The sequence below is a fragment of the Equus quagga genome, chromosome 4, assembly GCF_021613505.1.
Source record: "Equus quagga isolate Etosha38 chromosome 4, UCLA_HA_Equagga_1.0, whole genome shotgun sequence".
Lineage (NCBI taxonomy): Eukaryota > Metazoa > Chordata > Mammalia > Perissodactyla > Equidae > Equus > Equus quagga.
This window is the reverse complement of record NC_060270.1, coordinates 131,683,065-131,697,096: the sequence shown is the minus strand read 5'-3', so window position 1 is coordinate 131,697,096 and position 14,032 is coordinate 131,683,065. Positions and strand designations below refer to the sequence as shown.

Below are 14,032 nucleotides of genomic sequence, written 5' to 3'. Positions count from 1 at the left end.
CATAACCACAGCTAGCAGCCAGCCAGTACCGACTGGTACGGCCATCCTCGTTAAAATGCAACAATGCTTCTCACTGGTTGATAAACAGGTGCTGTCCAAGCCCCCTAAACCAGGTACCTCCAGCTGGGTATCCTAAAGGCACCTCAAACTAAAACCTCTGGTACTGTTGCTATCTTCTAAAATGACTATAAACCAATAAAAATGTCTCCCCTTAGCCAAAGCGGTCTTTCTAAAACAAATGTGATCACATCATTGTTGCTTACACCTTTTAATGGCTCCCTCAAATTTCTAAGATAAACTCTGATCTTTTTAGCATGGCATGTTGTGTGACTGTCACGATCTGGCCAACTATGGATGCAATTTTTGTATCTATTTTCCACTTAATATTAGAAAATACATATTTCAGTGTCACTAAAATCCTAAAATATATGTGGATAGTCTGTCCCCCTTTTCTTGGACATTTAGGGTCTTTCCAATAAAACTGTGACATTATAAACACTACTGCAAAGAACACTTTAATATGGTCTTATTTTTGTTTGTTATATTAGCAGTAGTCATTTTAGGTTATTTCCTCAGAATATGGTCCCAGGAGTAAACTCACTGATCAAACAATGATGCTCTTTATTATTCTGCTTTCTCATATGCCCTTTCCTCTTGCTTCTAACAAACTCTTCTACTTTAAGATTCAAGCTCAGATTTCCTATTCCAGAAACACTTCCCTAATTTTATTTCCCAAGTTTTTAGCGAGCCCTTCTCTGTAGTTCCACAAACATGGTGCACCACTTTTATCATAACATGTATCAAAAGAATTGTAATTGATGGCTACTTTTCTTCTTCATTAGACTATAAATATGTACTGTAGAGACTCTTTCATTCTTTTTACATCTTTAGCTTCCTAGGATAAGAATTAGCTCATTCATTCTGCATTCAACTAATTGTAAACACATGTCCAGTAGTTAGTGAACTATGACAAAAATGCCTGCCCTCCCAAAACTGACATCCTAGTGGGGCACATAATGAACTCAATAAATAAGTAAAATGTTTAGTGTGTTATTAATAGATCGAGATACAAGTGCAAAGGAGAAAAAACTAAAGTAGGGATAGTGGATGTGAAATATTGGGGTAGACAGTCAAATTTTAGATAGGATGCCTCACAAGAAGTGAGGGAGCTAGCTGGGAGAATGTCTGCAGACAAAATATTCCACGTGGAGTGATCAACAAGAGCCAGGACCCGAGGCAGAGTGCACCTCCTGGGGAAGTGGGGAGGGGAGGAGGGAAGATTAGGAAATGAAGGAGGGAGAGGAAGAGGAAATAAGGAGGATGAAAAACCTTGAAGGTCAAAACAAGAACTTTGGTGCTTTTACTCTGAATAAGATGGAAACCACTGAAGGGCGTGAAGCACATAACTGACATGATCTAATCTTACCAGGATCACTTAAAAAGATCCCCCTGTCTGCGCTGTTGATGCAGTGCGTGGTGGGCAGGGCGAGCAGACAGAAAGGGAAGGACGACGGTGGCCTGCATGAGAGTGGGGGTGCAGAGGTGGTTAGGAGCTGCAGCCCTTGGGACTTACTGACAAGCCAGCTGTGGGGAGGACAGAGAGAGTAGAGTCAAAAAACGATACTCAGGGTGTGATCTGAAAAACTAGAAGAATGGAGCTGTCATTTCTGAGATGGAGAATTCTAGAGGAGGTGCTGGTTGGTGCAAGGAGTGGGGCTGGCAAGTATTCAGGACTGGGTTCTGAACATAGTAAGTCTGCAGTACCTTTTAGACATTCGGGTTTAACAGGTGCATACACTGATGTGGAGTTAAGGAAAAGGTCTGGGCTTAAGATGTAAACTTTGGAATTATCATCCAATCAATATTCGGAGCGATGAGACTTCTTAGAGGCTTTCACTGACAGAGGTAGGGGAGGAGAAGAGGATCCAGCACCTGAGAAAAAAAGGGCAGAGGTGGGAAGCCAGGAAAGGGCGGGGTACAGGAGCAAGTGACAAGAGAGTGTTTCAGAGAGAAGAGAATGACCCACTGCCAAATGCTGCTGTTAGGACACGTAAGATGAAGACGTGCAGGGTAAATGGCAGGTGAATGACCAGGGGACTTCGCCACGCATGTTGTGGTAGATGGTAAATCTCACAAGAACAATCTGCAGAGCGGTTAGGGAGAAAACCTGATGAGGCCAGATTCGAGAGAGAAGAGACTCAACAGACAAGAAAGGGTGACTGCTCTCCGAGGGAAGGCGAGCACTGGGGGCGGCTGAAACAAGAAGCAAGTTAAGAACCACGCCTCTCCCGACCTTGTCAGAGGGAGAAGTATCGTCAGGGTTAGATGCTGACAGGAATGATCCAGCAGAGAGGGAAAAATGAATGATGTGAAGAAAAAGGGGAGAATTTAAGGGCGTCAGCAAGAGGCGATAAGTTCTAGTGAACGATTGGAAGGAGCTGGCCTCAGCCAGGAACGTAGTCAGTTCTTCAGAGTAACAGGAAAGAAGGTCAACAGGCATGGACACTGGGGGATGAATAGAAATAGTGAGGGGAACTTGCGAGAGGTTGTCTTGATGGATGGCTGCCATGTTCTCCATGAAGTAGGAAGCAAGAGTATTAGGTGAGCATGGGGATAGGAAATAAAGTCTAAGAGGAGATTCGGGAAACAGACCTCTAGGTGGAGAATGTAAACAACTTCTATTTTTTCTTTTTGTTCCTATTTTCTAAATTTTCTATAGTAAATAGGCATTATTTCTAACTTTAAAGTTAATAAATCTAAACACTAACAATTAGTTTTTTAATTTTACTTTAATATCCTAAATATGTTAGGCAGTGTATTTGCAGAACTAGCAATTTTGTTACTTTTTATTTTTAATCTGATATTACATTCACTTCTCCTCCTGGTAGGATCTATCAGATAGTCTCATTTCAAAACTATATAACCTAAATTTTTAATCACAGAATTAAGGAAAACTACTTAAATCCCTTGGAATATACACCATTTTCTGCAGAAGACTGGCTTACCTAAGAGGTATAGTATTTCTTCCTTGTTCACCACAAAGCAAGCTCAAAGAATTATTTTGTTAACAAGAACAACGTTTTCACTTCAATATCACAAAACCTTCAAAGTAGTATACTTCTGTAATTATATCTCTAAATACTACTGATGATTACTTTGAATAGCAACATCATTTGGACAAAAATTTCCAGCATCTCAACTGGTTTGCCAAGAACGAACCCTCCTATAGTTAAATGTCTTTCCCTAACAGATTATTTAGGATATCACATGTCTTTAAAATGGGTTATATTTTGAAAAATAATTAAGTCTTTCAAACCACATCCAAAGGTTTCTTCCCTTTTAAAAGTTGCATTCTATTTACAGATTTAGTGTAACAAGAAAAATATAAAATATCTTACCATATCCACCAAGGCTACGTAGAGGAACATGCCTGCAGTGATTGCAAAGATCCAAAGTGTGATGTTATTGGCATACTGACCAACAGCCGTGCCTATGAGCATGCCTATGTAAGCCATCATGGCAGACAGGAGGTTGTATACAATTGCTTGCTTTACAGTCATGCCTGCTTTAAGAAGAACTGCAAAATCACCTGCAGTTAAGACATAATGTGAGAGTTTTAAAACCACAGGATTTTATATACAAATTTAGGGAAAAAAACAAAATTAACAATGACATAAAAACAATGCACCTTTAAGAAGTGAAATTTTATCATGAAAATTTATTTTTTACTTATTAAATTAAAGCTTTAACATGCAAAAAACTTGGGTGAATCCCAAAGGCATGATGCTGAAAGAAGACAGTCTGAAAGGTTACACATGATTCCGTTTGTCTGATATTCTCAAAGACAAAACTACACTGATGGAGAACATTGAGTGGTCACCAGAGGGCAGGGGTGGGAAAGCCTGGTGACAGAGGGATGGCAGGAGGGGTTGGTTGGGGTGATGGAATTGTTCTGCATCCCGATGGTGGTGGTTACACAAATCCATATGCATGTTAAAATTCAAAGAACTGTACCTCAAAAAGCAAGGTCAATTTTACGGTATGACATGAAATATAAAATTTTTTAAAAAAGAAAAAAACCCAGAAGAACAGAACTGGGTCACTGTGTTTTTTGTGAGCAACAATTCGAGCTCTCTGATCGCTGCCCTTGTTCAAAGGGAAACGGCCTAAGTAAGGAAAGAGGTAACAGACGCTCTAAGTATATTGTATGTTGTTTACATTGATGTTTTATTTGTTCCAGGAAAAAAATTAAATCTGAAAATCCTAAAACTGTAAAAAAGAATAGAGGCTTTTCTTATTCTTCTGTCTCAAGTTGGAATACCAGGGAAAAAAATGATTAAGTATCGCTGAGAGAGATGTTACTAGAAGGGCAAAATGCCGCTAGAAATAATAATCTTGAAGCAAAAGGGTCAAAAACAATAGTTTTACTAATTATAACAAACTTTTTGTTACTAAACATACAAACATCCAATCAATAATTCAACACTAGTAGAGGCAAAGTACTATACAAAATACAGAGGTTTGTTTCTTTCTCTTAAAAAAGATCTCACATGACTAAAAATACATGATTTGTTATTTTCTAACTGTATGGTTACAAGGTCCTAAAGTTTCTAACAAATAAGTAGAAGTTAACAACAAAGAAATTAGTGCAAGGCATTATTTTTCCATATTCCAACAAATTGCTACAAACTAAATCCTGCAACATTATTGGGAAAGTTAAGATACACCTAAGGAGATTACCTACCAATGGCTTCTAAATTGCCATTCTCCAGTTTCCACCTAATATTAATACTCTCCTTACATCTTTCCCCTCTGATCCTAAATACTCAATTCTCCTGGTGAGACCTGGATTCAACATCAGCTTTTATCTCCTCCCTCCCCTTGAGTTTTCATTTCCTCAGGCCTTTCTCAGCTTCCTCTACAGAAAGAGTTCCCTAACTTCTTCCTCTACAAATTTCCCCACCATATTGTCAATAATTCACCCACCAACTGTGCTAAAGGGACAATTTCATTTAGCAGGAGGTTAGGGAATACAAAACGAGACTACAGAAGAATGCTTCTTAAGTTATAAAACACAGTGTTTCCTTTTAGAATTTTAAAAGAGAGTTTAAAAAGGATTACTTAATACTCAACGAACAGAGGTACACACTATGTCCACTTTGATGCCTTCCCTGATAATACTGGATAGCAAGATGATTCACTTCATCCCTGAGTGGCAACCACACAGCATGAATTAACCAATCGAGATTCGAGATGAATTATTTTTAATGAATACTTTTTAAACCCGAGATATAACTTGCATACATGATTCCCCCCCTTTTTGGATGTAGATTTGCGTTTTGACAGAAGTACATACCATGTAACCACAACCACCATCAAACTTTAGAACTATTTCTTTACTCCCACCTCCAAAATTTCCTCAGCCCCTCACTCATAGGCACCAGTGATCTTTCTGTTCCTACAGTTTCGCCTTTTCCAGAACATCACACAAATGGAATCGTACAGGATGAAGTCGTCTGAGTCCAGATTTTTTTCACTTAGTAGAATGTGTGGAAGATTCATCCACGTAACAGTTTGTATCAGAAAGTCACTGCCTTTTCCTGCCAAGTAACATTCCCTAAATGAACCAGAGTTTATTTACCCATTCATCAGCTGAAGGACATTTAGGTTATTTCCAGTTTTGAGCAACTATGAATAAAGCCACTGTACACATCCACAGACAGGCTTTTGTGTCAACACTAAGTGTTCATTTCTCTTATGCAGATATCTGTGAGTAGGATTTCTGGGTCATATACGCAAATCTTTTATCAAATACATATTTTTCTAAATATTTTTTCCCAGCCTGTGGCTGCTGTTTTCATTTTTTTAAGTGTCTTTTATCTAAAGTTTTTGATTTTTATGAAGTCCATTTTATTACTTTTTTCCTTAAGGGATCATGCTTTTGGTGTTGGACCTAAGAACACTTTGCCTAATCCAAGAGCTTTTCCATGTTTTCTTCTAAGTCTTATATTTTAAAATTTTTCATTTAGATCAGTGATCCATTTTTGGGTTAGTTTTTGTCTGTGGTGTTTTTTTTTTTTTTTTAAGTAGATATTCAATTATTGCAGCAATATTTGTTGAAAAAACTATCCTTTCAACATGGAATTTTCTTTGCATTTTTGTTGAAAATAAGTTCCTACATATGCGAGGACTCTATACTCTGCTCCACTGATCTCTGTGTCTACTCTTTCACCAGTATGAATTGTTTTGATTACTGTGGCTTTACAGTAAGCCTTAAAGTCAACTTTGTTGTCCTTTTTCAAAATCCTTCTGGGTATTCAAGTTCCTTTCCCTTTCCATATAAACTTATGAAAAAGCTCATTTATCTCCAAAACAACCCTTCTGGGATTCGGATGGGGATGCACTAACTCTACAGGGAGATTTGATATCTTAAAAATACTGAGTCCTCTGTTTTCTGAACCTGGTGCGTCTCTCCATTTAGGTCTCCTTTGACTTCTTTTGTTGGCGATTTGTAGTTTTCAGCATACAGATTCTTATGTATATTTTGTTAGATTTAACCAAAGTATTTCATGTTTTTTGGTGTTATTTTAGATAGTACTTTAAAAAATTTTCAATTTCCCTGTTCACTGCTAATATATAGCAGTATAAATGATTTTTATATAATGATCTTGTATCAAGATGAATTATTTCATTTAAAATCTATCTTTGTCCCTGTCTTATCTCAGGTTATAAATTCTCAAAGATATTTGCATATTTTTCTCCCTTTTTCTCTACTTCCTTTCTTAGTAAGAACCAGTATAAACATTTGAAAAATAAATCAAATACCCACAGTTAGGATTTATACCAAACAAGCAAATCTACTTTTTTTTTTTTTGAGGAAGATTAGCCCTGAGCTAACATCTGCTGCCAATCCTCCTCTTTTTGCTGAGGAAGACTGGCCCTGAGCTAACATCCGTGCCCATCTTCCTCTACTTTATATGTGGGACACCTACCACAGCATGGCTTGCCAAGTGGTGCCATGTCCACACCCGGGATATGAACTGGTGAACTCTGGGCCACCAAAGCAGAACATGCGAACTTAGCTGCTGCGCCACCGGGCTGGCCCCCGTCTTTGATAAATCAGTAGTCTTTCCTTTCTGCTGACAAAGGATATCACTAGCACAACGAATGGTGTCCCTGCCAGAGCTGTTAAACTGATGTGATCCAGCGCTATAGCATGTGAATTACTATACTGTACTGTGTAGTATAGCATCTGCTAACATCAACTACTGACGTTTTCTTCAACAAGTACGTATTTTACGGTTCTTTATTTTTGCCTTCAATAATGCACACATACACATGGATGAATACATACAGTGACTGTTCAGTTGTCCCTGGACAACTTCGTATATTATGGAAATCTTAGGGTGAATTTCTATTTAACCCTTAATACACATGAGAGGAAAGGAAAAAATGGACAGTATTATAGCCTCTTCAAACGGAATCTCAATGATATGGCTACATTTATTTACCAAACGTTCTTTCCTTGAAGTCGAAACACGTTATTTAATCTAACGAGAGTTTGATTAACTATCCTTCTGGATTATCCCTAATCTTATGTGGCTTTCTTATAAATTATTTTTCAAATGTTTATAGAGTTCCTTATTAGGAGGGTGGAAAAATGTGCAGAGAATACAAGAGTAATGTTGTAACTTACTTAAATTTAGCTACACAAGTTTGGCAAAAACAGAAAAGAGAAAGGAGTAATAATTCAGGCAATGTCACCATGACCACACCCAGAGCAAACAGGAAAGGAGAGAGAGGAGTCTTCCGTTTCCTCAGACGGTTTCAGTTTCTGCAAGCCTCTCAGAGGGCATCTCCGAGCTGCATGCTGCTCTAGGTTTGAAAGTGCACGTCTTTTTCGTACCACGTTCCTAAACACAAACAAACCCCACAGCTGTGCACCACTAGAGAAACAGTCATCCGTTCAGGAGAGGGGCGCCTACGCTTGGAGTTACTGACTGACTGAGGCCGAGGGCAACGCACTGCAAAGTAATTTAAATACATATCTTTCCCCTCAGGGTGTGGCCTTTAGTATAGAAATCTCAAAAATAGTTTTAAGAATTCACAATAAGAAATTTAACTAGGACAAAAGAGGTTTTAGAATGAATAAATTATCCTGGACTATGATGTTTAGGCTGCTTTGCCAACATCGTAACCTAGTAAGCAGGCAGAGGATTTCTCTTTCTCCCTGTCGACCTGCCAGGCTTCCGTGTCAGCCTCTAGGGGCCTGGTTTCTCCCCTTCCTTGCTTGAAGGTTCCGAGGAAGAAGGTTCTATGCCTCTCTCCACACCTGTCTGTCTCCAAGTGAGTAAGAGTGGATAATCGAATCAGAGTAGAGACATCTCATCTGGCCCTATTTTACCATTACGGTGACTTAAAGGCAAAAATTAGGCTCCACATCTACTTCCTTTAGTTATGGTCAGTGGACCACTTCCCACCATGTTGATGGATATGAGGGCCAAAGCCTTTTCTGTCGCCTCCAGGGGAGGAAGCTGGGTCATTTATGTTCTTTCTTCCCTAGTAGCCTCAGCAGCTAGAATATGGGGCAGTTTACGTCAATTTAGCACTAGGCATTAGGGGAAACTGCACATTTTCATAAGGTCTCACTGCTTTCCTTCTAAGTTCCATATTGGATTGAAGTTTCCTCTCACAGCAGTAGCGTCTCAACCTCTGCTTTGTGGGGTAAAACAGGTAGAGATTTGGGGTCTGAATGTCTCGCTGAGGAGTCCGGGCCCAAGCAGAGTTCTCTCTAACCCAGCTCTTCCCAGAGCTCTGCCTCTGCACTGGGTGTCAAGGGCTTACCCGGCCATTAAGATATGCAGTGCATTTGTTTTACATGCGGCTATCAGTCTTTGTGTGTCACTCTTTCCGTGAGAAACTACCGAGAGAAAGAGGAGTAAGCAGTAGGAGGGCAACTATCCCTAATCTCCAAGCTCCCCGCTGTCAATTCTTGCCTCGGCGGGTCCTCGGGGGTTAGGACAATTCAGTAAAACCACACGTAATCACAAAGGGGCCTGACATACTCCATTCAGGGGGCAGTGGGTGGGCAGGAAGGGCAGTCGGAGGTTTCCCTAGTATACTGTGGATACGTGTGTGACTATCCACATATGTGTGTGACTATTACTAAGCAAGTTCAAAGAAAAAGTGAAAGGTTAAAACTATGAGGCAATATGTTACTCATGTATAAAAACTGACAGAAGGCCTTGATTTGTATTGCTATGGAATTGAAAGGAAGTACTGGCATGGCAGATCATTCTCTAACAGGAAAGTAGTTAGAGAAGGGTAGAAGATACAGTATCTGCACACAAAGAACCTACATTTTAAGAAACAGGACATCTAAAATGAAAATACACTAAGCACCAAAAGAAGGACCTCAAGAAAGTAAGTGATAAAGCTGAGAAGAAAGAGTACTCCAAGGCATGGACACGGGAGGATGGCAGTGAAGCTGGAGAAAACTAGGGACAGAGGTAGTGGGACAAGCCACGTAGGAGGAGGGTATAAGCAAAGAAACAGGTTTAGGTGTCTGTCTGGTGCCTTGTGTTTGGGTGAAGTGGAAAACACGCAACAGCAAGGACAGTGAGGGAAGCTGGAAAGGCAAGTAGAAGCCCGAGTGGAGGTCACTGAAAGTAGGACTAATGAATCTTAGCTTTTACTTCAGATGTAAGGAGAGCTACTAAACGATTTTGATTACATAAGCAAGTGACATTTAAGAAGATGTATCTGCCAATAAGGTATATGAGGTACACTGGAATGGAATGAAACCAGACATTTAACACTATGGAAACTGTCCAAGCAAAAGACAAGGAAGGAAGTGATGATCTGGTCTGGGTAAAGGATTATGGGGCACGAACAAGATGGAAGGCTACATGCCCAAGGTTGGCAAGGTTATCAAAACTACAAGAAAGTCAAGCCCTAAAGAATCAGCACCAAGTAAGCACTAACAGATTTTTCTGCTTTCTGTGAACAGTTAATAATTTTCTAAGAAAATTATATGAATAACTTCTAATCAAACTGAGCAAGTAAGGCTACTACCAATCAAGACAATTAAACACAAATTATAGATGTTTCCTAGTCAGATAAATTGAAGAAAAATATTAAATTAGAAAGAGCACATGAAGAAATTCCTTGGATACTCAAAAGATGGAGTTTGTTTCTTTCAAATTAATGTCATCTCCACATTCTTCAGATATTTTCTATCTGAATGCACGTTTACACCTTTTACTTCTGTTTTTCAACATATAGGAGAAAACCAAAACACGTGAAGAGAAACTAAAAAAGCACTGGTAGATCAATAAATGTCAACTAAACAGAGAAATATCTCATACCTATTAAATTGGCAAAAATTAGAGAGTTAGTTAATGTGGAATGTGGGCAGGGCTGTGGGAACATGGGAACTCTCAGCGACTGCAGGTTAGATTACACTAGTGTGGCCATCTTAGTGACATGGCGCTTCTCAGGCATGCACATCCTAAGACTCATCCATTCCGTTCTTGGGTATAGGCCCAAAAAGTGTTCTTGCAGGGTCTATAAGCACCACGTTTACAGATGTTCAATGCGCCATTGTGAGTAGTGGCAGGAAATTAAAGGCCACATGGTGTGTCCAATACTAGATGCTAAATATGTCAAATGTGGTAAACGCACACCTCTGAGTACTGAGCAGACTCAACATATTAAATTAATTCATGGTGACCTGGATGGAGTTTAAAAACATGATGATTAGTAACATAAGGTAAGAAACAGAATGGGATATAACACAATATTGTTCACATACATTAAAAATACATACATATAAAACAATACATGTTTTAGGAGCATATAACAAAAATTATACAATAAATAAGAGAATGATGACACTTCATACTTGCCATCAGTCATTTTTTACGTTTTAACAATCTCTAAAATTCGGCTGCGTTTACATTTGAAGAAGTCTGAGGTGTGATGGGCTCTGGGATGACTTTTAGGGCTCTATTACCTAATTCATGCGGCAGTTCATGACAGAAGACAGCTATGGAGGTGCTGATTCCTCCTGTCAATCCAGCACTGAACGCTGCTCCTGAGGTGGGAGAAAAAAAAGAAGCAAGCCACGTTTACTGATCTTCTGTTTCCCATCTTCATTAACAATCACAGGTGCTATCTCTTTTGCCTACATAAATTAATTCCAGAATCTAGGAGTGACTCACCTGTCTTACACACTCCAGTTTTTGAACATATAGCGAGGTACAATAGGTGTGTGACGAGAGAAGGAGCTACTCAGTGACAGAAATACTCCCTATTGAACTAAAGCCTCTGCTTGTGTGGCCTTCTAACTTGCTGACAGCTTGGGAGCAGGAGGTTCTGAGTGTTTCAATCTCTGAGGGTTAGTTTGATCTCAATTTTAAGTCACGTAAGGCCATGATTGCGCTTACTCTCTCGTATTAATATTTATAGATATTGAAATGGCTGGAATCCTTATCCAAACTTTTCTGGGTCTAGAGCATAACTGGTACAAAGTATTATTGTTTGATGGTTTTGAGGACTGAGATCAGAGGTATAAATGCATCTGATTCTGCTAGTAAAAGTTTTCAATCTTTAACATGTGACAGCCACTGTGGATTCAAAAATACTGTCTCACTTTTCTGGAAAAAACCAAAGCCTACTTCTGAGTGATTATTTAACAGAGTCTGGATCTCAAAGAAAATCACATATTGATCACATTTAAGGTTTTCCTAAACTGGTAATAACAGTTTACATTAGCAAGATTCTAATATAATACATTTGAATTTGGTACAATGGATTTTTAACATTGTGAAATTTTTCTTCACCTTTTCAAAGATGTAAAAAATTATTAAACCCAAGATTGAAATAAATTTGTTCTCACTGAAGGATGTGTAAATGTATTTGAAAACATAATGTTAAGGTAGCTTTTTCAATATGGTGACTATGCCTTGACTAAGAAATTAATATGTAAAGTGTATTTAATATGTAAAAGTATATCATATATTTGTTTACATGCTCAAAGAAAAACCCACTGAAATTATACCTTACGTCTCCAAGTAAATTTATCAAAAACATTAACATAGCCTTTGGAAAAAACAAATGACAAATATTTAATAGTGTATTTGTTAAGCTCCAAATTTTAATCTTATGTATTATTATGTATTCCTAAGATTAGTACTGAAATAGTGAAGGAAAGAAAATGGTCTTAACGAGCAAACGGTAACCCAAGTTTCAAGTCCACTTACCAATTGCTAACCCATCACTGAAGTTGTGGATGCCATCCCCCATGATGACCATCCAAGCTATATTAGCGATTCCTGTTTCTTTCAGATCTGATCCAGAGTGACAGGGGCCGTGAGAGTGATGGGAATGTTTGTGGTGCCACTGATGGTTATGTTTCCTCAGCACGGTTTTACTCTCGTCGTGGTGGTTATGCGCAGCAGCATGAAGATCATGCTCATGAACGCTATGCAACCCATCACTGTGAGAATGGTCCATGATTTTCTCGTCTTCTACACAAAGATAATTTTTAGGAGGGGATTCCTGTTGGCCTTCTAAATCTGTCAGTTCAGTTTCATTAAGTCGATCTTCAGAAACAACCAAGTCATCAGTTCCTATATTTATAACAGCAAAGGATATGCTTTATCAACAAGTAAGTGAATGCATATTTGCTAATTTAAACCCAGGCAGAATAGCAATGTAATGAACATTTCTTAAATGAATGTCTTTTAAAATTCCTAATAAATGTATAAAAACAAATAAATACATGCATGCACACAAAGAAAACAAACTGGGGTTTTGAGGGTCCAAAAGATGAAACATGAGGTAAACAGGAGGGAACTGAAATCAATAGCAGGCAGAGTTAGGAGAAAAATTGGCAAGCACGAAGGTATTGTGAAACTTAAGAGCCACATCATGGACAGCTGATGAAAATCAAAGGGTGGCACGTTAGTGCAGCATTTACAGGATAACAAAATAAACCCATAATTTTTCAGAGAAAGAAGGAACCTTAAAGTTTACCTACTTTAACCTTCTTTTTTAAGAAAACAAAGACAACGTTTAAATAACTTGCATCTTCCAAAGCTCCACCTATCTGATAAATGATAGCATCTGATAAGCTGTTTTTTATTTATTCTTTTAGATTAAGGTTGGCCTTCTCACCTAGTTTCAAAAGCTATTTATTACGTAAGAAAGATCCTAATAGTTCCCAAATTGTATTCTGGGGTAGAGTCTACAGTTAAGAATCTAGGCTGCCCTTTTTCTGCAGAAAATCATTGGTACACTCAGGGGAAACACAAGTTCAAACAGAAAGGGGGAAAATTAGGTTAAAACGTTTCTTACGTCTCCCTGAAAACTGTAAGCTACCTCATTACATCTATCGGGCGACAGAAGAGAGGGATCGATGAGCAGAGAATTTAAGCAGAGACTATTCTCCTTTTTCCGTATGAAACCAATCACATGTGGAGGGCACAGAGATCATGCATTGTCAAGAAATAAAACCAACACTGATCCACCACTAACAAAGCCTTTTTGTTTGTTTCATTCTTTTTTTTCTGTAGAGTCAAAGTGCAATATGTTCCTTGCCCTGTAACATAATTGGTCTCACATTCCAGTATGAATGAGGCTGAAATCAATAAAAACACTAACAAAATCACAATTAAGACACACTCACATTGAAGGAAATACAAGTTAGAAAGTAATATTAAGGAAGCCACAAAGACAAGAAATTTCAAACAACACAAGGCTCAGTTTAGAAGCAATATTTCAATTTTTATGTTTTAAAAGTTTCTCTTTAGTCAGAACTGTTGTCTACCGGCAAGAGGCTTGAGCTGAAGCCAGTCAGCATCTGGTGTATTATTTAACTTATGGTCTGAAAGCTTCCTTCCAATAGCTGATTCTTCTGTGTTCTGCTTCATAAACCATTTCTGTTTTCCCTGAAAAAAACATCTGGTATCAGTATCAAATTTTCAGCCACAATTAGCAACAATATTCACTTGTTAACATCTATGGGGAT

General features: G+C 38.5%; 1 protein-coding gene across 3 annotated transcripts in view; it reads right to left on the bottom strand.

Moving 5' to 3' along the window:
• LOC124237922 (zinc transporter ZIP10-like) overlaps positions 1–14,032 on the bottom strand; it is a 123,725-nt gene that overhangs the window by 4,522 nt on the left and 105,171 nt on the right. For all 3 annotated transcript variants that reach the window (XM_046658053.1, XM_046658052.1, XM_046658051.1), the window contains exons 6-9: positions 13,832–13,952; positions 12,264–12,632; positions 11,015–11,095; positions 3,399–3,589 (exon numbers count right to left, since the gene is read on the bottom strand). In XM_046658053.1, the coding sequence (XP_046514009.1) occupies positions 3,399–3,589; positions 11,015–11,095; positions 12,264–12,632; positions 13,832–13,952 (762 nt within the window). The remainder of the gene's footprint in view (positions 1–3,398; positions 3,590–11,014; positions 11,096–12,263; positions 12,633–13,831; positions 13,953–14,032) is intronic.